The 23,997-nt window shown below is 51.1% G+C and overlaps 1 protein-coding gene across 1 annotated transcript in view; it reads left to right on the forward strand.

Annotated features, from left to right (window-relative positions):
- The first annotated feature begins 6,624 nt into the window (after window positions 1-6,624).
- The window catches only part of SLC25A48 (solute carrier family 25 member 48), a 40,252-nt gene continuing 22,879 nt past the window's right edge, over window positions 6,625-23,997 (forward strand). Inside the window, exons 1-4 of the mRNA XM_053567242.1 lie at window positions 6,625-6,883; window positions 11,735-11,778; window positions 20,314-20,385; window positions 22,201-22,459. Coding sequence (XP_053423217.1) covers window positions 6,838-6,883; window positions 11,735-11,778; window positions 20,314-20,385; window positions 22,201-22,459 — 421 coding nt within the window. The 5' untranslated portion in view covers window positions 6,625-6,837. The remainder of the gene's footprint in view (window positions 6,884-11,734; window positions 11,779-20,313; window positions 20,386-22,200; window positions 22,460-23,997) is intronic.

Below are 23,997 nucleotides of genomic sequence, written 5' to 3' on the forward strand. Positions count from 1 at the left end.
ACCAGGGTCAGGCCTGGGCTTAGCTGGAAGCGCTATTGGCCTCTGCTCCACCCTGCTGGCCTTGCCTGGGAGCTGTCCATGTGCTGACCCAGACATGAACACTCTTGGGACACAGGGGCCATGCAATGGTGAGGGCTGGCTTGCTTCACATGGGTTTACCTCATTGATTCCCAGTTAAGTTCAACCTGAGTGAGGTATGGTTATCACCCCATGGTACAGGTGAGGATGTCCAGGCACAAGTGTGTTAAATGGCTGAGGGTGTGTGTGCTGGAGTGAGGCCTCAAGAGGTGTGAGGAGGGGCTGGACAGGCACAGGCCTCAACCTTCCCCAGGGAAGCCCCAGGATCCCCACACAGAACAAATGCTGGTTTTAAGAAGCCCAAGCCCATCTGCGTGTGGGTCATGGAGATTCGCCCAGGTTATGAGGTTTGGAGGGCAGTTGCCCTCCAAATGGGAACTTCACCCACTCATAGACAGCAGCAGCAGGGCTGAGGACTGCCACTAACCTGACACTGCCACCCACAGAATCACATCCTTCCCCTCAACCCTTCCAGCTTCCCCTCCCACCACGCCGGGGCTCTGGGCAAGCAAAACCCTTCAGGACTCCCCTGCTTTCCCCCACCTGGTGCTGCCCTCTCTGTTCCCTCCTCCTGCAATGCCTTTCTCCACTGAAACACAGTTTTGTCTTTTTGTTCCAACTCCACTGCCTCCTCCTTCTGGGTCTGCTGCCCTCCAGACTTTCTCTCTACAGCCCTCCTGGCCTCTACTCTGTCTAAGGTTATGCATGGTGTGAGGGTTACCAGTTTCCCTGTGTCCTGTGGCTGATGTTTGATGAATGCTTGACAGAGGAGACCCGCCACACGGCAGAGGATGGAGTAGACTTCCCAGAATACTAACACCTCTCTCACCGTCTGCACCATGAGCTCCTCTGTGTCCCTGGAAGTTTAGCACATAGCAGGTGCTGTGCTGGACCTCTAGCTATGACCTCGCAGCAGCAACGGCTCCTTCTGCCCTCTGTGTTTGCATCTCTCACAGAAGCCCCTCAATTCTGGATCTCTGCAGCCCAGGCGACCTGGTCCCCTGATCTGTCTGGCCCCTACCTGTCTTCAGCACCAGCCCACTTGTGTCCATCAGTTGAGAAGACAAGGCAGAGGAGAACCAGGCATTCCCTGTTCTCAGATGTCCTGAGAGACAGCCCAGCCTGCAGGACCTTCTCAGGGAAGAGAGGACAGAGGGCAGCCCAGGACACTGGCATGGTGTGTGGGGAAGGTGGTTTTCCTACCAGTTACTGAATCATCTGTTTCAGGAGCCCAAAGAGTATGACACAGTCGGGCAATGTTAATACCATCTCCCTGATGGAGGAGAAGCTGCAGCAGAGGAGTTAAGACATTTATGCAGAGAGGGCACAGGCTTTGGGAAAGTCGCCTTCACTTCCCTAGTCTTGGTCAGGAGGCAGCACTTAGTTGAGAGCTCGGACCCTGGAGTCAGACAGCAGATGTGACCCCATGACACTACGGTCACCAGCTGTGTGGCTTTGGAGAAGCTGTTTAGCCCTCCTGAGCCTTCTTCTCACCTGTACAACGGGGACTTGCCTCATTCAGTAAGGTGGCATGAAGACAGCATACAGCACTTGCCAGCATGGAGCCCTGAGGAGGGGAAGAGTATGGAACGTGTGAAGGTTTGATAAATCTAGTCAGGCAAAGAGGGCAGGGGTGTCACCTCCCCGTATTGGGGCGCTCTGCTCTCCAAGCACACAGCTCCCAGGATGCCTCAGATGGGCCCTCACCAATCTCTCAGATGTTCACTGGCATCATCAGACTCTTCTCGGAGCCTCCTGGGACAGTGTCTCTTTCATGGCCCAAGTATATACTGAGTCTGGCTTTCTGCCAACCTGTGCCCGGGAGCGTGGGCCAGGAAACTGTCAAGAGGGGGCAGGCACACTGTCTTTCTTTGGGTCTGAGAGCCCCAACTGCTGTGCGGCAGCGCCCTCTTCTGGCACATTAACCACAAGCAGGTGCCTCTGTGGTCCAGAATTTCAGACTTTGGACACTCCCTAAGAGGGGATCGCCCCTACCGTTGTGAAAGACAATGGAGGAAACTGAAGCCTGGATTTTCCCAAGATGCCAGCTGCTTCACCCCTCACTTCACAGCGATTTGCTTCTGTCTCTGTTTCTTGACTTCAAGCGTCAAATGGAATAGGTGATGGGCCCAATTTAGTCTGCACATGCGCTGAACATACCTTCTCAAAGCGCTGTCAGTAAAGGAGGAAATCCTACTCCTGATCCTGCTCCGAATGAGCACGCAGCATCTTGGACATCACATCCTCCTCCTTCCCGCGAGAGTTAGGGAGGGACTCCAGAGGCAGTACAGGAAAAACGCAGCAGGTACAAATGCCCAGGGAGAAATGCAACACAAGCACATGGTCCCGTCTCAGCATTTGCACTTGACCATCAGTAATTACAGTCCATCTGCTCTGGAGCAGAGCCCAAGGATACAGTGGCGGGGAACAAGTCAGGTGGGTCCTACCTCCTGGAGCAACCAAGCACTGCACAAGGACTGATCAACGTGGTGAGAGCTGGAAGGAGTTGCCTGGAGAAAGGGCAAGTAGCTCTTGACTTCTACTGAGGGGTCTGAAGAGGCCTCCCTGTGCCAAGGATGCTTCAGCGTAGATCTCAAGGAGGTAGAAGGTGATCTGGAGAAGGGCAGGGAGAGGGAGCTGCAAGCAGGCGAGATCAGTGAAAAGGCCCTGAAGTGGAACACGGCTGCCACACTGGGGAAGTCAGGCTTCTGTGACACTCCAGGCAGGGCCCAGGGCAGGCGCTACACCCAGGAGAGATGTGGCTGCCTCTTCAGCTCTGCTTTGTCCCCAGAATTTCTCTTTGGCTGCCACTATCAGGCCCTTCAGACTTTGCTCATGGACCTCCTGTTTAAGGAGCAGCCAACTAATCACTGTACAGCAGGTCTGTTCCAGGCAAGGCAGGTTCAGAGGAGAATAAGGCAGTGCCCTGTTTCCAGTGGGTTCACAGTCTGGAAGGGAAGACAAACTATAAACAATTGAGTGCAGCAGCAGCTATATGGACATGCTCAGAATATTCCAGAAGCACCATTGAGAACTAGCAGATTCATCATGGAGTGGGGTGATGTCCCTTTAAGGAAGGACTGTCAGGAGAAATGACACTGAGCTGAGTCTCCAAGGAGTGGATGCAGGGGTTAGCCAGGGGAGACGTAAGGAGAGGTACGAATGCCCAGGGAGAAATACAACATGTGCACGTTCTCTGCAGGGGACCAGCTGGCACACACCCACAATGCAGACAGGGTGTGGTGTGGAGGGAACACTGCCCTTCTGGGACCCTGGCTTGAGGGGAAGGCTGGGGTGGTGGGATCTGAGGAGTAGTAAGTCATCCAGACCCAGTCCTGCAGACCTTTACACACCAAGATGGGATTGGAATTTATGCTGAAAGCCCTGGGGAATCATTGGAGGTCAATAGACATAGCAGATTCAAGGCTTCAGAAGCTCACGGTGGCAGCGGGTGCAGGGTGGATGCAGGACTGGGGCAGAGGGACCTCCAGGGGCTCTGTCTTCTGTAACCCAGGCAGGTAGTGGCATAGACCTGGACTGAGCTGTGTCAGGAGACATCAAAGAGATGTTAGAATCATTGGGAGATAGACCTTCAAGACTGAGGGGATGGGGCCTTGGAGAAGGGGATTGAGGGTGGCATGCAAGTTTCTGGTTTGGTTGGCCAGCTGGGTGGAGGCACATTTCTCTAAGTTGAAGAAGGTCTGAGGAAAAACACCTTGGGAGTTAGATTTCATCAATAGAGCTTCTGTATTAGAGATGACAAGGGGCCATCCAGGTGGAGTTGTTGATTAGAGAAAAGGTTGTGGGCCCAAAAGCAAGGTGTGGAGGTTGTGAGCTGAGAGGTGGGGGTGTGGATGGGGAGTGGTTGAGATGAGGGGCCCCAAGGAACTTGCACCCAAGGATGGGCAGGAGCCAGGTGCCAGGGGATGAGATGGCAGCTAGAGGAAGGAGAGGACAACCAGGCAAGGCAGTCTCTCAGAAGTGGAGTGGAGCAAGAGACAAGGGCAGGGCCTTCAGCACAGCAGGCCAGGCATGAGCAGCAGCCCAGGGTTTTGCTGCTCAGGTGTAGCAGGTGAGCATAGGGCGGGGACTTCAGGCTTGGCTGAGAGAGTGGTGAGGAGTGAGGAGCATGGGGCTGGGTGGACTCAGAGTGCAGGCAGGAGACTGCAGGTCTGGGGAACTTTCCCTGACTTCCTCCTAGACTGTAGTGGACTCCCTGTCTAGTGCTCTCATGACATGTCCATGTGGCATCCCAGACAGACTCTCTCCTTTCTAACAGACACTTTCCCAGAAGCTGGGACTGGTGCAGGCTCATTCTTAGGAAATTTCTATTGCCAGAAAGGGCAAATAAAAATGGGAAGTGGGCCCCTAGTCCAATGCTGTCAAGCATATCCCATGCGCTTGCCCTCCTGCAGGGGAAGTGCTCCGACAGGTGATCTTCAGGGGACGAACCGGGGGAGGGGGAAGACACAGGCTTCTTTCTGGCCCTAGTTACACAGGGAGTCGCTCTCTCTGTGCACAGCTTCTTCCCTGTGTAATGGTCAGAAGCTGCACTCCCTCTCCCGAGGGTAGAATACACATGGGAATGGCAGCACTGGCATGTTGCTCCCAAGTGGGGAGGTCAGGAAGAAAGATCCACCCAGATCCCCTCCTCAGAGCCAGCATTCGCTGGGGCCCACAGCTCTGTGGTCCAGGATTCTCCTGGTCTAGCCCACAGTTCTGCTAAACGTGACAGCCTTCTCCTGCCTCCCTGGGTAACATGCCTCATGAGAAGCTTTGTGGCACATATTTGGGAATAGAAAAAAAAAAAAAAGGTCCATTCTGGAGAGAAGCCCACTCCTTCAGCTCTGCTCCAGATCATTAGCAGTCTAAACAGCAACTTGCTGGGCTCAGGAGGCCATCCTGGCCTGCCAGGGACACTGCCTGCCAACTCAGGACCTTCCTAATTGGTGTTGACACAAGACTGAAGGAATGATACTCTTCCTGGTACTCCTAGGGTGGCCTTCCAAAAGACCGGCCCCTAGGAATCAGCAAGCTTTCCTTCCATTTGTGGATTCTCCCCAGTGGTGATCTCACTGAAGGGCCACTCTTCAGAGACTATTCATTTCTTATAACTGACCCAGGCACGTATCTGAGCATGGCAGGGCTCAGCTCAAGGGGAGTGCAGATGGCAACTCCAAAGCCTCAAGGCTGACTGGGTCAGAATGTGCGCCAGAGTCTGAGGCTCAGGAGTGAGTGTGACATATCCATTCCTCCATGGGACTTTGCAAAGCTCCCCCCTAGCCAGGCTTCTAACTGCATCCTCAGAGGGCCGGCTCTGGCTGTTTCACCCAGATACGAGTCCACGCTCTGTGTACCTGAGGGGTAGGGGTCTGCAGAGGGACCCTTCACATTCAAGTCCCTACTCCTCAATGGGAGGGCCCCTTTAAGATCAACTTTTGGTGGTCAGACTCTCTCATTTTAAGAGAGGGAGGCTGCTGATGCACGTTAGCCTGGATGGCATGACATTGATATGCCAGTTGGGACAAGAACAGACCCATAGAGGCCCCTCCTCCAGATGATACCCCTCACCATTCTTGTCAACCCTGAGGAGTCTCGGCTGGGGCCTGAGAAGAAACCCTAGCAAAGGGCTTCAAGGGGAGTGTGAGGAAAACCTGGCTTGCTGAGCAGGGAAATTTGGAAGGCTGGTAAGAATATGGCTATAGAGTAACCTAGGGAACCAATGACCAATAGAAAGAGACCATCAATGACCAATAGGAAAGGGCAATACTGCCCTGAAGTGGAGAGAGCCAATGAAAGTTTTGCAACCAGTTTCAAACACAGACTATTTCTACTGCAGGAGACTTTTGCTTCTCCCACCTTTTCTCCTCCAAGAGAGGAAACCACGTGCAACTCTCTTTGAAAGTGCTCTAAACTTTCTCTTTCTTCTTCCTAAATAAAATCTCTCTGTTATCCTGAAACTGGTGCAGGTTACTTTTACTTTCTGTCCACACTGCCTGTGCCGCTGCAGTTTTATTTTCAGTTTCCACTCACTTTTGCTTTCACGCCCTGGGTTGAACTTTCTAGCTCAGCCAAGAATAAAACCAGGTCAACTGAATTCGGGGAACTGGGACTCTTGACCTGCAGCAGGGTCCCTAAGTGAGTCCCTGATGGGAATTAGCAGGATGCTGAATGGCACTAAGTCCTTTTCCCAGGGTCAGGACTGTGAGGGGGACAAGATGCTCCCTTTGGAACAAAAGTGCCTCCACACAGCAAGGCCCCGTGTCCCAGGGAACAGGGGCCTCCAGCCAGGGGCCAGCCCGGGTGCAGAGTAGCTACAGAGAGGGAGTTTGAAGTAGAGTGGCCCATGTCTCTGCTTTCTCCTGCCCCAGGTGGACATGTAGGGAGCTGTGGACAAGACCCTGGACCCCTGAGGCACTTGCTCTGGGCACAAGTCACGGAGGGGAACTTGGTTGGAGAAGGGAGGGCTAAAGGAATTAATTCCACTTGGTGACCCTTGCATCTTTGGCCCTGGGATGTGCTGCGCCTTTAAGGTCCACTGGGGGCGTGATGTCAGCGGGCCGAAGGCACTTAGAGAGGTGAGCGGCAGCCGGCGGCTGGTGACTTGGAGACTGGGTTGGAGTAGGACCTGCAGCGCGCTTGGAGACGCCAACTTTCTACCTCTCTCGCGCTCTGGCCCGCGGGCCATGCCCTGCAGACACTGAGTGGGCACTGCCCCAGGTCGGCTGGGGGAGGGCAAGGCTGCGCGCGGCACCGGTCATGGGCAGCTTCCAGTTGGAAGACTTTGCAGCCGGCTGGATCGGAGGTGAGTATGCTTACTGGGAACCCGCGACCCGAGAGCAAGCGCTGAGGGAGCGGGGTTTGCACGTCGTGCCCCCCGTGAGGCAGGTCTGTGCCCTGTGCGCTCCCAGCACGCGGCTCGGCGTGCGCCCAGGTCCTCTCGGGTGGTCTTGGAATTCCTCGTCTACTGCGGAGCTAGAAATCGCTGAGAACTTCTCAGCCATTCACCCTGAGCTTCCGATGTGCCTCAAAATTAGGACCCGCGGAACTTGATCTGGTAATGATTAAACAGCCGGTCAAAGCACACAGCCAATGGAGCCTCCCGGAGTGCACACACCCTTTGATGACCTGGAGCACACCAGAATTTGGGAACGTGGCTGGGGAACTTGTGTGTGAGGGTGACGCTTGACAACTGGCCTCAGGATGCAGGGTGGTGGGGAGCCCAGCTCCGGAATTGGGCGACCGTAGGGTAGGGGGTGGCTCTAGGGTAGGGGGCGCAGGGTCTGGAGAAAGCCGCCTATGGAGTGCGCAGAGCAGGGAGCAGCGCGCAGGCTGCAGGTGCCTGTTGACATCTGGGAAGAACCCCTCCTGTCTTCCGTCCTCGGCCAATCACCACCTTCCTCCAAGACGCCTCCTCCCGGCACTGCTGGCCCTTGATCACCGCTCCCAGATACTCTCTTCGTGGGCCTGGAATGGGGTGGCTGGGCAGAAGTTCCATTCATTTCCTCTCTTCTGCATCCTTCTTTCCAAAAGGCCTTTCCCTCCTCTCTCAGCTATGGGCCAGGACGTTTAAGAGACTTTGCTAATTGTAAAAAAAGAAATATCTTTCTTTTGACCCATCTAAGGGGGACAGATGCAGCCTGTCCCCAAAGAAAAAAGATAAGATGAAAAGAGCAGAAAACTGAATACATCCCAGGTCATCTCCCTCCTGGCAGAAGGCCACCTCTCTGTCCCCACAGACAGCTGCAGGGAAAAAAGATAAGATGAAAAGAGCAGCAAACTGAATACATCCCAGGTCATCCCCCTCCTGGCAGGAGGCCACCTCTCTGTCCTGGAGGACAGCAGCAGGGCCTCTGCTTCACACCTTCCTGAGCAGAGGTGGCTCCTTTTACAGTAGCTGATTCTGTTAGCAAAGGCACCTTTGGGTTGGGTTGAGACCTGTCTCTCCTAACTTTACCAGTCAGGGGATTGCAGCCTGACGCTGGCTGGGGAGGCAGAAAGGTTCGGGAACCTTCCCTGGGCTGCCCCTCAAGTCAAGGCTGCAAATGGGATAATTTGAGAAATGCTTTGGAGGATGGGCCTGAGTCAGAACTGCTCTAAGCCTCTGATCAGATGGAGATCCCCACCCCCATCCTCCAGTGTGATAACTCGTGGACCCTCCCAACTCATAACTCACAGAGCATATCGACTAGGGAATTAATCTTTATTCTGATATTCTGAGATTATTCTTGCTTTTTATTTCTGCCATGAAATGATGCTAAGTGTAGTAACCCTGATACTTACTAGCTTCCAGCTGCTGCTTAAGTGTTACATGGATTCTTTTAAAACAACTTTATTAGGTTTATCTTACATATCATAAAATGAACTAATTTCAGTGTACAACTCAATGATTTTTTTTGCATTAATGTACACAGCTATGATTTAATTAAAAAATTTAAAAAATAAAATAAAGGGAGCTGCAAAAAAAAAAACCCCAAAACAAACAAACAAACAAAAAAAACACAAAAAAGCATCCGTGCAGCCTCTTCCTGCCTGTCTGACGTTGGCCAGGTCCTATCTCCCCTGGTGGTTTTCATTTGCTCTTCTGTACAGTGGGGATAAGCTTGGCTTCTTCACAAAACTGGTGAGGGCAGTCATGTGTGGAAAGCGTGTGGCCCAGTCCTGGGTTCAGAGTGAATGCCATGTGCCCCTGCGGTAGGTGGGGAAAGACGTGGCAAGATCTGTGCTGTGAGAATCCTGGATAGATCTGCAGGGGTGGGCCTTGGCCAGCGAAACTCACATCAGGGTCATCTTCTGCAGCCATGGTGGTCAGGCACATGCATGACATTAGACCGTTTTTAATAACTTTATTGTGTGGTACAAACCATCACCACAAATTAACTTGAGAAAATTTTTATCCCCTAATAAGGCATACCCATTTACAGTTGAGCCCTCTCTCCCCCCCTCTCCCTGAACAACCACTCCTTTCTATAAATTTGTCTTTCCTGGATATTATATATAAGTGGAATCCTGCAATATGTGGTCTCTTCTGTCTGTTTATGCATATTTCTATAATTATTATAGCAACTCCAGTGAGGGAGGTACTGTTTCATTCCCACTTTACAGATGAGAAAATTAAGATACAGAGCAATTCACTGACTTGCCTCAGGCTGCATGTCTGGCCCAGGTGCTGGGACTCCAATCCAGGCCACCTGGAACCAGGGTCTGCGTCTCAACTCCTGTTCTCATTTACACTTGTGTTCTTTCCTAACACCCTTCCATGACAAAATTTTTACTATTTCCATCCTCCACATCTAGTTAGAGATTGTATTGGTGTGTGAAGTCCTAAGGTCTGGAAACCACTGACCTGAAAATCCCTTTTTTTTTAATCTCCCTGCTTTCAGATGGGCAGGCAAATGGCTGAGCAGGGAGGTGTTGACAGAGGCTAGATCTGAGGCTGCGGCTCTGGCTGGGGACCAGAGCTCCTTCCTCCCCTGATGAGAGGGGCTCCTGTGGGGGGAGCTTCCTTAGGCCTGTGGAAGGCTCAGCTTCTGTTGCCCATCACTTCTGCCTCTGCCCAGTTCAGGGCACAGGACGTTCTGGCCTCAGAGAACCAAGGTTCTGAGATTAACTGGTCTCTCTAATATCTAATTCTAGGACTCCTTTCCTACCTTACCTGGTTAAATCACTTCTGCTAGCAGCTACATTTCCTTCTTCATCAGTGCACTGGGGCATTTGTCTTGAAATGTTTCAATCTCACTCACCAGCTTCTACAACAAGAGCATCTTAATCTAAGTGGCCCTCTAAACTGTACAGGCCTTGCGAGTATGTGTGTGGATAAACATTTTTCTGTGAAAAGTTACAACATACTCATCACCTCTCCAAAGGGGTCTTCTTTTTTAAAAATTCCATAGCGATGGCATTCATTTTGGGGCATCTTCTAAGTTCAGGCCCTCTGACAGGCACCTGACCTTCATGACTTCCTTTCACTCTCACAGTGGAACCCTGCTATTATCACTCCCACTCTGCAAATGCTAAAAGTGAGGCCTAGGGAAGTTAGGTTAGCCTCCAGGCGACTGAAAACTTACTGGGTTTTCTCTTCACACATACCCTGCCTCCCTTTTTTGAGTTGAAATTCATGTAATATGAACTTCACCATTTTAAAGTGTCCAATTCAGTGGCATTTACTACATTCACAGTGTTGTGCAAACCTCACCTCCAAAACAGTTTCCTCATGACCCAGGAAGATCCTGCTCGCAGCAAATAGTCACTCCCACTTCCCCCTTCTCCCAGCCCTGGCCCTGTTAACTGCTTTCTGTCTTTGTGGATTTACCTACGTGGGGTAATTTCTAAAGGTAGAATCATACAACATGCTGCCTTTTGAGTCTGGTCTTTTTTTTTTTTTTTTTTTAGCATAGTATTTTTTGAGGTTCATCCATGTTGGTTCATCACTAGTTTGTTTTTCTCTCAGAACAATATCCTTTGTATGGAGATTCCGCATTTTGTTTATCCCTCCATCAGTTGATGGACAGTAGGGTTGTTTCCACCTGTTGGTTGTAACTGTGCACAGGTACTTGTCAGAATGTCTGTCTTCAACTCTTATGTATATACCTAGGAGTGGAATTACAGGGTCATGTTTAACTTTCTCTAGGAACTGACAGACTGCTTCCACAGCAGCTGCCCCACTTTACATTTTCACCAGCAATGTGCAAAAATTCCAACTTCGCCACATTCTTGCCTAAACTTTTTTTCTTTTTAAAAAATAATATTCATGCCAGTGGGTGTGAAGAAGGCTTTCGTTGTGATTTGTATTTGCATTTCCCTAAAGACTGATGAATGGCGTTGAGTATGTTTACTTGCTTCTTGGCCATTTGTATATCTCCTCCAGAAAATGTCTATTTAAGTCCTTTGGCTATTAAGTTTTCTTCTAGTTGTTAAGAGTTTTCTTTCTTTTAAAAAATAAATTCTGGGTACTAGACCCGATCAAATGTATGAGTTGCACATATTTTCTCCCTTTCTATAGGGAATAGTTGTCTTCACTTTCTTGATAGTGTCCTTTGATGCTCAGAAGTTTTAGGTTTTTATGAGTCCAATTTATCTATTCTGTCTTTTGTTACTTGTGTGTTTGGATTATATCTAAGAGTTCGTTGCAAATCCTGGCCCATGACAAAATTTTCCTGTGTTTTACTTTAAGAGTTTCATTGTTTTAGCTTTTTCGTTTAGGTCTTTGACCTACTTTGAGTGAATTCTGCATGTGGGGGTATGGTAGGGATCTCACTTTCCTTTGCCTGTAGATATCAGTTGTCCCGGTCCCTTCACCTCCTTTTTTTTGGGGGGGGGGTGCTTGCCTTTTAAGGCAGAGCCCAGATTTTTCTCCATTTTGTTTTGTTTTGCAGCTTTTTTGCCCGGGGCTGGGTTTGAACCTGCCACCTCTGGTAGATGGGGCCTGTGCCCTACTCCTTTAGGCCACAGGCATCGCCCTTTTCTCCATTTTTTTTTTCTGTCTTTTCTTGGTGTCTGGGCCAAAGCTCAATACACTGAGTCCCCCTCCAGTGACTAGCCATTGGCTGAGTGAGTGAATGCACGTGCTTGAGCTCTCTGTCCTTTCCCAAGGGCCAGCTGGTACAAACCGGGAGTCCAATGGCTGAGTGACCGGGTATTCTCTTTTGATCCATAGGTGCAGCCAGTGTCATCGTTGGCCACCCTCTGGACACAGTCAAGGTACAGTAGCTATGCTTCCCACCGTCTCTTGGAAAGAGGCCTGGTACCAGTCTGCTTCTGGGACTGTGTCTGCTGTGCCTGACCCCAGAGAGCCTTTTGCCCAGGCTCTCTGCTGCCAGCTTAGGAGGTGGGGTACTTGGAGGCCTGCTTTGGAACAGCTCTACCCTCATTCCTTGGCAGTGATTTTGTTTTTGTGAATGTTCTGCCCCTGCATGCAGGTTCTTATGAGTTGGCTGGGGAGGGGCCAGGGCCCTGGCAGGTGTCCTCCTCAACGACCCTGCAGAACTGAGAAATCAGGAAAAGCTTCAAGTGTGAGGTGGTGTCTCAGCCCCAGATTAGGGCTGGGTTTCAGGTGGTGAGAATGATACCCCAGGCACAGGGAGCTGCATGCAGAGCCTCCAAGATAGGGGTTTCGGGCAGGGGCCAAGCTCATGTACTAGGTTTCTGATAGCAACTAAGGATCAGAAACCAGGAAAGGTAGGACAGTACTCAGTCCTCAGAGGACTTAAATGCCAGGTTGGGCCTTCGGATGTAGGTTGGAAATGGGAACTCATCATAGCTTGCTGAAGCACATGGGATGTGAGCACTCTGGAGCCAGCAAGACTTCTTTGGCATTGTGACTATCCAACTTCCTTGTTCTGGGGATGTTTCTGAGAGAGGGGAAGGGGCTCATCTCAGTTAAAACTGAGGAGTGAGATGCTGCAAAGAAGCATTCTGTGGCCCCACCTCTACCCCTGCCAAGGACTCCAGTGATGAGCAGGACTCAAAGCCTTGCCCAGGGCACATGGCCATAAATGGTGCCTCCTTGCCCTTGACTGACATCCACATCCTTTTCTAGAGCTCTGCCTGGATTGTGCACAAAAAGTAACCTCCCAGATGCTTCTCAATTTCTGGAGTCCAGAACAGAGAAACCTGCAAGTGGCTCCTGCAATTCCCCTTCTCTCCACCTTCCACTCTGTATGATAGCTAGGTTCCTCCTAGGTCAGGGCCCAGGCCTACTCTCTTCTTCAAGAGATCTTGTTCTAAATATTTGAAGAAATTCCTTAAGTAGTAAAGGGGCTGTTCAGGGTCCCTAGAGGAGGCCCCAGCCTAAAGGGATGGTGGGCAGGACCCAGTGCTGGGAGATGGGCACACACTGTGGTAAGAGAAGCAGGCCAGTTCTATGCCTCTGGGAAGCTATAATTTTCCATTTCACACAGGAAGAGAGTGAGGTGCAGTGTTCAGGAACCTGCCCCAGACCTCAGAGCTGGGTACTGCTGGGGCTCAAAGCCCCAGAGTGAACTTGCCCCCTGGCCTGTCTGCCTCACTGGTTAGTGCCTTCTCCACATTTAGAGCCCTTGGAACATACGGGCCCAATAGATGTTCCCTGAAGGAAGGAAGGCTATTCCAGAGCAGCTTAAAAAAATATATATATATGATTTTGCAACTGTCCTATCCGATCCACTCTGGGGGATAACCCCCACCATGCTCTTAGCCACAGTGGACGGTCCTGAGCTATGGGGTGGCCTCAACTTTGGAAATCATTCTCTAGGCCATGCCTTGCTATGGCTGGCTGAGATCCTCAGATGTTTGAGCTGAAGCTGCCAAGGACTGTGCCTCCTCCTCAGGCTGCCCAGGAGTCCAGAACAGAGGAACCTGGAGGAATGCAGAGTTGGGACACAGGAGGCCTGGTGTGTATGGAAGGGTGCCAGGGCTGCTGCAGATGCCAAGGTTGGCACTATCCTGATGAGCCTTGCCTGCCCAGACTCCCAGCCCCTTTCCTGAGCATAAGAGCTGGTAAAAGCTACAGTGCCAGGGCTCAGTTGTCAAGGGGCCCTTGCAGAGACACGGGGGCTCTTAGGCCCTCACAGGTAAATGCTTTGTGGCCATTTTCACAAGATATGGGAACTTTAGAAAACATGTACAGCATTTTCAAGGAAGTAGCTCAAGGCCTTGGGTTTGCAAAAGGTGAAATCACACAGTCATTGTCAGCAGACATGTAGGAGCTCATCACTTATTGAGCACCTACTGTGTGTACTACAGAAAGGTAGGTTATCTCATGTCAAAACTGGTCCTGATGGTTGGAGCCCTTCAGGTCTTTAGACTCCAATGTGTATCAGACTTATCTGGGGGTCCCACGTTCCACTTTCCTTAGAGACACTGGTTCAGGAAGTCAGGGTAGGGCTGCAAATAAACGAAAAACAAGCTTATCTTATAAAGGAATTCTGTGGCAGGGCTTCTGAGGGCCATAGGACTGGTATAATCCCTGTGTTTATTCCTGGGGCAAGGGGCAAGGCCTTGGGCCCAGCGTCTAAGCAGAGGCAGCAATCAATCTCAGGCCCCCAGGAGAGTATGGTTGCTCCAGGGAGGGCCCAGACCTCTGCTGCCAGCAGGAGCCTCCTGGGTAGAAGATAAAGAGTCTGGTTTGTCAGGAAGTACCAAAATACCAAGCACTCTTTTGAGTCGCTGAGAGAAGGTGGTGGAGGGAAGCGGGCAGGGCTGGGCAAGAAGCCTCAGCGGTTGTGCTATTGTTGAGGGGGGTGAGGGGAGGTGCCAGTGGAGCCAGCCTGGCAACTGTGTGGGAGGAGCATCAGGCACTCACCTGTCCATGGTCCAGTATCCACCTGCCCTAAGTTGACCTAGGGTCTGAGGATCCAGCAGTCAGAGAGGACAAATATTTTTAGGACAGTGTACATAATAATTAGGGAACATAATAAATGAACAAACTTATTTATAGGAAGTGGCAGGTATTATGGGGACAATAGCACTAGGCACTGTGGTGAGGGACTCCCCTACAGCAGGGGATCTGGGGGGTGGTTCTCTGCAGGGAGGCAGCTAAGTCAAGACTCAAATGGCATCATGAGCCAGACACCCAGACCTGGGGTCAGAGTGCTTATGGCAGGAGGACGAGCTAGTGCAAAGGCCTGAGGGTGGAAATAGGTCTCCATCTATGTTCCCCATCTATGAAAGCAAAGAAGGATGGTTTGTACGCAATGAGAGTCATGAGGTGCACAGGGGTGTGGTACAGGTGCTGGGAGAAGCCCAGGGAGAATGGAGCTGTTGGATGGGCCCGGGTCCTTACCGTCTGCCTCCTGCTGGCCATGAACACACACTACGGAGGGCTCTGCAGCTGGTTCACGTCTGAAACTCACTGCTGTTCAAAGGTGGGGCCCATGCCAGGCACTACCCAGGGCTGTCCAGAGCCAAGCCAGGCCCTCAGACACCATCCTCACCTCTGTTTAGCTGCGTTGTCCACTGAGCTCTCTCCGCCCTCCACCAGAGGTGGCCAGTTATCTTGCCAAGGCTGGGCTTCCCCAGCCCGTGGCCTCTGACTGAGCCCTGTTTGGAGCACAACTGAGCACAGACAGAGCAGAGCACACTTCTGAGTGAGTGCCTGCTGCAGGAGACACTGTCCTGGGCCTCAGCCAGCTCAGGATATAGCCACATATCTCTCCAGGGCTGGGCCTGGAGGACACTTGGAAGGCTCAGATGTAGTCTTTAATGTCTCCTTGAGAGCATAGATTATTCGTAGCATCCTCTATCCTCCCAAACTCACCCAGCTCGTTCCTCATCAGCCCTGTCCAAGGGCTCACTGACAAACCCATCCAGTGTGATGGACTGGAAGGCAGTGTGGCTGAGCCAGAAAGACAGGCTTTGAAAGCACCACGCAGGCCCTGGGTCTGAATCCTGTTTTTGACATTTCCTGTTTGCATGGCCTTTTATTAAACAGGGTACTAATCTCTGGCTCAGAGGGTAAATAAAAGATCAGAGAGTTGTTCCTGGTACCCAGCAGGCATTCAAAGTTGGTAACTACTATTTTCATAACATCATTCCATATAAATTAATTTTATCTAAGTTGCCACATCATGTGACAATGTCTAGTAGGATTTTAACCAAAGCTGGAGAATGTTTTTAAAATTCTCTGATTGAAATAGTATATATAATTTCTCTCTGGGGGCCATGGCGATGCCTCAAGAGGCAACAGTCATTCTCCCAAGTGGCCTCCTCAGCTGTACACCTGGAGCTGCTCCTCACAGTCCCACCTCTGTCCTCCCAGCAAGGAAAAGGGTGACTGTGTCTCAAAGGCTGGTTGACTTGAAGGAGCTGGGACCACACTGTTGAATTAGGTAGGAGAGACTTCACTGTAAAAACTTGGGGGGATGTATTAGTTTCCTTGGGCCACTCTAACGGATTACTACCAAAATGAGTAGCTTAAAACAACTGGAATTTAGAACAGTTCAGAAAGCAGGAAATCCAATTCAAGGTGTAGGTTCCTTTCTGAGGCTCTGAGGGACAAGCCATGTTTGTCTCCCAGCCTCCGGGGCTACCCCCTTCTCAGGCCACTGGGCCAGTGTCCGCCTGTGTCTCAGTGTGACCTTCTCCCTGCATCTCTCTGTGTAACTCGACCCTCCTTTTTAAGGACGCTAGTCATTGCACGTAGAGAAATTTAGGGGAGCAGTGGTCCCTCTCTCTCTGCACAGGCAAGCCTGGACCAGTGGCTTGAGAAGGGGGGTGCTCTTTCTTCTCCCCACTCTGTCCCCTGGACCTTTGGAGGGGCTACTTCCCGAGACATAAGGTCCAGCCTCTGTTCAGCCTGAGACCCTCCTGCTGGGGCATTGCCTGGCACAGCACATGGCCTGGCTCAGGTCCAGCCTGGTGTGGTGCAGAGCTCCGTAGCACTCCGAAACATCTTTCTTCCTTCTGGCTAGCATTTTCTCTAGGGTCCTTGCTCACTGAGAAAGGCCCAGGCAAGTATGAATAAGCTGAAATCCAGTCCTGGCCTCATCCTCTGCACTCCTGTGACCTAGGACACAGCGCTTAACCTTCCTAAGCCTCAATATCGTTGCCTATAAGGGGGACAAATAACACCTCCCTGGTGGAGCGGTCATAAAGAGTGCTCATGACAGAGGCACTGAGGATAGAGCAGTGAGTGAGATGACCCTGCCATGATGGACAGATGGGTAAGGAGCAGTGGGGCAGATCAATGACTTGCCTGCGGTTCCCAGGCTTGCCTGTGGAATAACCCAGCTATCAGGTCCTAGGCTGCTGACCATGTCAAAGGCTCCTCCCTCTACCCTTGGGTACCTGTTGCAGGTCTGGGTGGCACAGTATCAGTATCCCCTGATGCATTTAGGAGGGTGTGCCTGCCTCAGGGTGGCCAGGGTCCGGTCAGGGCTCACTGCTACCTGGACTGGGTAGCAATATGCAGACTTTGGGGGTATCTGCCTCCCCCTCATGAACATACCAGCAGGGCTTCTTGCCTTGCTCTGGTGTGACCGCTGTCACTCCAGGCTGCCCCCTGACTGCCCAGTGCAACCTCAGGCATGCCTGTTGGCCCAGGACAGCAGGGGATGGCCTGATTTATCAGGTCAGAGGGCTTGGGAGCATGCCAGAGAGGGGCCTGGCTCTCAGCGTTGAGGCTCTAGCCATCTCACTCCCCGGGTGAGTAGAAACCCCTCTGTCCATGGGTTTTCACCTCTGGGTTCCTGAGAGCTTCAAATGGGAGGGAAACCATGAACTGGAGGAGCACAAGCTCATGGTGCCCCTGATATGAGGATCATAGTGTTGGGCAAATGTTCTGTGCAGGGTCCTGATCTTCAAGGTGTGTCCACTGTGCACACAGGACCCAGGAAAGTGTGAGACCTGAGAAAATACTATAGACAAAGACAAGTACAGAAGCAGAATTAATTTTTCACTAAATGTTTACAAAATAGCACCTTATGTTACATAGTTAAATGCAAATCAACTTTGAGGTAGATCATGGCATGCGCATTAAAGACATAAGGTTATATGTAGTTTTATGATGCTTAAGATGATATGGCACAGGCTTACAAAGTAACAGAGTCCAAGATCTAAGCAAGTCTTAAAACGGCCTTGATTCAGCATCACCAGGAGGGGTGAGAAAGATAATAGCAGAGCCCGTAATTCTCCAGGTCCAAAATGAGGGCTCTGGGCCTCTGTATTCAGAGTCAGCTCTCAAATGCACGCGATTCGTGGGCCTTGATAGAGCAGGGTCCCTGCTTTACCTAATTACTAAAGGCCCTGAGGCTGGCTGGGGAGACTGCCCCCTTCTTCCCTTCCTTTCATAGGTGTTCACTGAGTACCTACTGTGTGCCAAACACTGTGTACAGTTTGGAGAGCCCAATCTGCAGGGCAGTCATACCTGGTCAACAGCTTGGGCTAGATTTTTCTTTGGTCTCAGTGGGACAGAGGTTGATGGGAATATCATAGCTACGACCAGGCAGCAGGCCTTAAGGGTGAGCTGAAGGGAGGCAGCCCAGGCTGGCAGGGCCTTGGGGAACAATGTGCAGGAGTGTGGCTGGCTGAGTAATGACCCCCAGGATGTTCTGCCTCTCTGGAACCTGTGAATATCACCGTGTAGGGCAAAAGGGATTTGCAGGTGTGATTAAACTAGGGCCCTTGAGATGGAGATGAATAATCTGGAAGGATCCTAAATACAATCACAAGTGTCTGGGTGAGAGTGAGGCAGAGGGAGGTTGGGAGTTCCTCCTATAGAAGAGAGAGAGGGCCTGTGACAGCAGAAGCAGGGAGAGAAAGGCGACGTGGCACGGGGGCCTCCAGACTCTGGAAGGGACAAGGGAACAGAATCTCGCTTAGAGCCTCCACAGGGAGTGTGGCCCCTACTGGCTCTTCCATTTCAGCTCACTGAGACCCAGATTTCTGATTTCAGATTTCTGGTCCCTACAACTGTGGGAGAATAAATCTGTGTTGTTTTAAGCCACTAAGTTTGTGGTTATTTGTTACAGCAGCCACAGGAAACTCATGCGAGGAGTCAGCTTTCTTCATCTGTAAAATGCGAATGGTATCCATGCCTCAGAGAACTGTGGGGTTCAGTGGCATAGTTCTATAAGATGCCTAGTATGCAGTTGGTGCACACTAAATGCCAGCTCCTACTGTCATTGGGGAAGATCCTAGAGACTTGAGTTTTGCTGCTGGCCACAGTGCCAGCCTCCCTGAACGCTCTGCATGGCTTTGCAATTATTCTGTGATCCAGGTTTGGCTCCTGGGTTTCTCTGATTGTGAGAGTGATACTGATGAGCAGGGTGATGCCACACACTGCCCTGTGTATTTTCTATAGCTGCACATGTTTCTAACGATACTAGACGGATATTTCTTAAACGCTTTTCCATGCTACTAGCTGTGATCATTAGCTCAGGGGAGGGGCCAGATGAAACTCTATAAGCTAAAAATTAGAAAAGTAACACCTGCTTATTATAGGAAAGTTGGGAAATGCAGAAAATTCCCAAGCAGAGAAACAGCACCTGAGGTTTCAGTCCGAGACCACTGTTGTTCTGGGGTGTGTTCTTCCAGGGCCTTCTCCATCCGTCTGTGGAGTTGAACTTGGGCAGTTTGTGTGAAGAGTTAGCCTGCTTCCCTGGTCTCAGCTCCTTGCTGCCCACTGGGTTCTGTGGGGACAGGGCCAGTATCACCTTTTAGTGGCTCTCACAGCCCCTTCCTCTCCAGCTGTGGCATGCCGTGAATGCTAAGAAGGGGTTTTGGTGGCGAATTATACGCCACACGTTTTAAGTGAAGTGGAACGGTCTGAGACCAGGGTGATGGTGCTCTGGGTGCTTGCTGGGCTTACTCAGACCCCTGTGCCTATAAGCTGGTGTCCCCATCACTGTGCCTTCACCATCCCTCTCACAGCCAGTGTGAAGGGCCACTGTGCCAGTCTGCTCTCAACTCTAGGGCCAAGAGGAAAGTAAGACAGGAGGCCTGCCTTAGTAAGGTAACCCTACAGAATCAAACAAATAGGATTATTGCAACATTTCAGCTCAGACTCAAAAGCAGAAGCTGAGGAAAGAGCCTTCCAGGGGAAGAGAAAAGAAAGGGCAAGAGCTGGAGACGGGAAACAGTTGCTGCTCAGGGTCTGGAACATGCTGCGGGGTGGACATGGCGGGTGAGGAGATGGCATGCAGGGGTGGGCGGCAGGCCTGCTCCGTCCCCCCCACCCCTGCCCCCAGGGCCTCCTTGGTGCTGGTAAAGAGTGAGGAATGTATTCTAAGTTTGAATGGGCGCCGCTGGAAACTTCAAACAGAAGTGCTGATGTTTGAGAAAGATCAGTTTGACTGCTGTGTAGAGAGAGGGAGGAAGTGTGGGAGAAGCAGGAGGCCATGATGTTGTCCCAGAGAGGATGAAGGTGAGTGGCCTAGGGTGGTGCCTCTGGAAGTGGCATGAGAGGAGCAGGTCCCCCCATTTCTGAGGGCAGACAGCAGCCAGGGTAGAACCTCAAGTTAACTTTTTGTCCTCAAGAGGCAAGGATCACACCTACCCTGACAACCACCATTTTTGCACAACTAGCTGGCTCTGTCCTTCTCAGCAAAGTGGGCTTCTTGCGCGTGAGCAGGTCTGAATGGGACAGGAGCAGGGGGCAGACGGGCAGAGGGCAGAGCGCCAGCCTGGGCGGGACTGAAACCCAGACCTCCTTCTTGGTGGGTCTCTCTGGGCAGGGCTTTCCCCTCCCTGGGCGTCTTTTTGGGCACTGGGGATGTGAACCATCTCTGAGAGGGTCCATGCCCTTCCTTCTCTCCGCAGGCTCGCCTGCAGGCTGGTGTCGGCTACGGGAGCACCCTCAGCTGTATCCGCACCGTGTACAGACGGGAGAGTGTAAGTGTTGCTGCCCTTGGGTGGGTGGAGTGACATGGTGTCCACCATCCTCTGGGCCTCCCTGGGGCCTGGGGACCAGGACACAGCCCCGTACCAGCATGCCGGGCAGGGCCTCGTTTACATAGCACCTAATCTTATCCCTGCACCTTGTGCAATGTTGTTGGGGGAACTGGTTCTGTGTGCACTCTCTGGAGAAATCCTGAGGAATTTAGAACCATGGTGTGGAAACCTGCAAAAACAAGGTGACCTGCCAGTTTTTCAAAGAGGAATGAGTGGCAGGTCAACTGTGTGCTGACAGGCTGCCTTCACCTGGCGTGGCAGGGCCAGGCTCTTCCCAGTCCAGATGTCAGAGCTCATTTCCCCCTGGGTCACTTGGGACCACACAGCCTAAGCTGTTTCTTTTAAAGGGGAAATCTGAATAATGTTTTGTAGGTGATGCATCAGGAATGTACTTGAGAATTAGCACCTGCTTGGGAAGACTTTCTACAGACCCTCTTTGGACAATTTAAAATAAATTTTATAATTTAAAGGAAATGACTTGAATTAAAGAAATGATCAGGTGGTACCCCAGCAGTTTTTCCTTGAGTCATTGGAAATTGTGGCTGCTGTCTCCACTAGGCTCCATCCTAACAAGTGCCCATGGTCTCAGAAGCCTTCTGCGAGCCCCGAGCAGGCCTTACACCCGGGTGTTGTTTTGACTCCTTGATTGGCTGCTTTCAATGAGGGTGAGCACCATAAACCTGGTGTTCCCAGGTGATGCTGTGCAGTTCCACAGTCCCTGAAAGCAGCTGTTGATTCTCTTTGGCTCATGTCCCGGGTCTGGGTGTTGATGGGGACTGCGGGCAGTTTCCCTGAGAAACAGCTGCTCGTAGCTAAGCAGCATCTCAGGTTATCTGAGGGACCTTGTTATGGAGGAAGAGCGTGAAGCAGGGTGTGTGCGCGAGTGTGCGTTTTCATGTGCGTGTGTGCATGTGGCATCCTGCCTCTAGCAACCGGGTCCGCACAGTCAGGACTGGCGGATTTGTGCACTAGCGTCCGCACAATGGCTTTCTACCGCTTTTCTATCTCTGGCACACTATGTTGCCCTAACAACTTCTCCAAAGGACTGTGGAATTTTCCAGTTTTTCTGGGAATGACTGTGGTGTTCGTGGAGGATGCAATATAGACAGGAATTCGACCCCAACCCACAGCACCCTGTCCTCTGCCTCCTGCAGCCTGTGTGCACACAAGCCCTTCCTGTGTCCTGGAGCTCCCTATCCAGAAGCTCTATCAGGAGACATCCACTCTCCCGGGCTGGCCCAGGCTCCCCTTCTTAACCCCCACCATAGGCGTAGTGGACTCTATCGTAATTGTCTGTCACTTTGTCTGTGCCACACGGCTTTTTTCTTATGTGTCTCCCAGGGCCTGGCACTTGGCATGTGGTCTAGGGAATGCGTTTGTCTGAGGGGCAAATGAGGAGGCAGCTTGTGATGCTTGGAAAGTCACTGCCCCTCGGCCATTCCAGCAGCCAGTACGGATTCCAGGCCAGGACCCCATCATGCAGGAAACAGCGTCACACGGAAGCCAGGTCCTCACCAGGGCAGGAATGCCAGCCCAGCGGTGCAGCAGCCCACCCCCAGACCTCTCCTGTCACAGCAGTGTCCTTTTCTCCTCTCGTCACTGACACATAGGCTCATTTGTCCTTGGTGTCTCCCCCACCAGCCCACAGAGTCAGGAGGGCAGGTGTCCTGCCTGGGGGCGAGGGCAGCCTCTAGGCAAACAGAGCCCCAGAGGAAGCCCTGGCCCTCACGCCTCTGCCACTGGGCTTCGCCGTAGGTGCTCGGTTTCTTCAAGGGCATGTCCTTCCCCCTGGCCAGCATTGCCGTCTACAACTCAGTGGTGTTTGGAGTCTTCAGTAACACGCAGAGGTTCCTCAGCCAGCACCGCTGTGGGGAGCCCGAGGCCGGCCCTCCCCGAACGCTGCCAGACCTGCTCCTGGCCAGCATGGTGGCTGGCGTGGTCTCCGTGGGGCTGGGTGGACCCGTGGACCTCATCAAGATCCGACTGCAGATGCAAACACAGCCCTTTCAGGCAGGTAAGAGGCCGGGAGGGCAGCCTGGGGTCTGGGGACCCGTGGCCTTTCCTGGTTTGCCAGATCTGGGATGTGGGCATCCTGTTGTCACATAACAGCCTGTAATGACAATTACGCCTGGGAGATATTGCATGTCTGCTTCCACACTACCACAGTCAAGCAGTTCCATGAATTTTGTGGTATCCCAGTGCATGTAAAAGTCACGTTTACACTGTACTGTAGTCTGTTAAGTGTGAAATAGCATTATGTCTAAAGAAACAACGTTCATATCTTCATCAAAAATACTTGATTGCTAAAGAATGCTAATGATCATCTAAGCCTTCGGTAGGTAGTAATCTTTGTGCTGGTACAGGGTCTTGCCTATGTGTTGATGGCTGCTGACAGATCGGGGTGGTAGGTAATGAAAGTTGGGGTGACTGTGGCAATTTCTTAGGATAAGACAATAAATAAGGAAGTTAGGCACATTGACTGACTCTTCTTTTTGCAAAGGAGTTCTCTGTAGCATGAGACGCCGTATGATGGCATTTTACCCACACTGGAACTCCTTTCAGAATTGGAACAGATTGTCCTAAACCCTGACACTGCTTTATCAACTACGTTTATGAAGTATTCAAATCCTTTATTTGTCATCTCAACAATGTTCACAGCATCTTCACCAGGAGTAGACTCAACCTCAAGAAACTACTTTCTTTGCTCATTCATGAGAAGGTGAATCCTCATCCACTAAAGGTTTATCATGAGATCTCAGCAGTTCAGTCACACCTCAAGCTCCAATTCTAATTACGCTGACTTCTTCCACTAAAGTATTGAAACCTCCAAAGTCCTCCATGTGGGTTGGAATCAATTTTTTCCAAACTGCTGTTAATGTTGGTATTTGGACCTCCCCCTATAAAGTGTGAATGTTTTTAACAACATCTAGAATGGTGAATTTATTCCAGAAAGTTTTTAATTTACTTTGTTCAGATTCGTCACTGGAATCATTAAGTATGGCAGCTACAGCCTTATGAAATGTTTTCCTTGAGTAATACAACTTGAAAGTCAAAACAGCTCCTTGTTCCATGGGTTGCAGGATGGATGTTGTATTAACAGGCATGAAAACATTAATCTCGTTGTATTTGTCAGAGCTCTTGGGTAACCGAGGGCATTGTCCATGAGCAGTAATATTTTGAAAGAAATCTTTTTACTGAGCACGAGGTCTCAACAGTAGACTTAAAATATTCTATAAACTCTGCTATAAATAGATGTGAGGTCATCCAGGCTTTGTTGTTCCTTTTCTGAAGCACAGGCAGAGTAGATTCAGCATTACTCTTAAGGGCCACAGGATTTCCAGAATGAGCACTGGCTTCATTTAAATCACCTGCTACCTTAGCCCCTAACAAGAGAGTCAACCTGTCCTTGGAAGCTTTGAAGCCAGACATGACTTCTCCTTTCTAGCTGTGAAAATCTGGATGGCATCTGCTTCCAGTATAAGGCTGTTTTGTGCACACTGAAAATCTGTAGTTGAGCGTAGCCACCTTCACCTGTTATCTCAGCTGAATCTT

Source organism: Nycticebus coucang, chromosome 17, assembly GCF_027406575.1.
Source record: "Nycticebus coucang isolate mNycCou1 chromosome 17, mNycCou1.pri, whole genome shotgun sequence".
In the NCBI taxonomy this organism is placed as follows: Eukaryota; Metazoa; Chordata; class Mammalia; order Primates; family Lorisidae; genus Nycticebus; species Nycticebus coucang.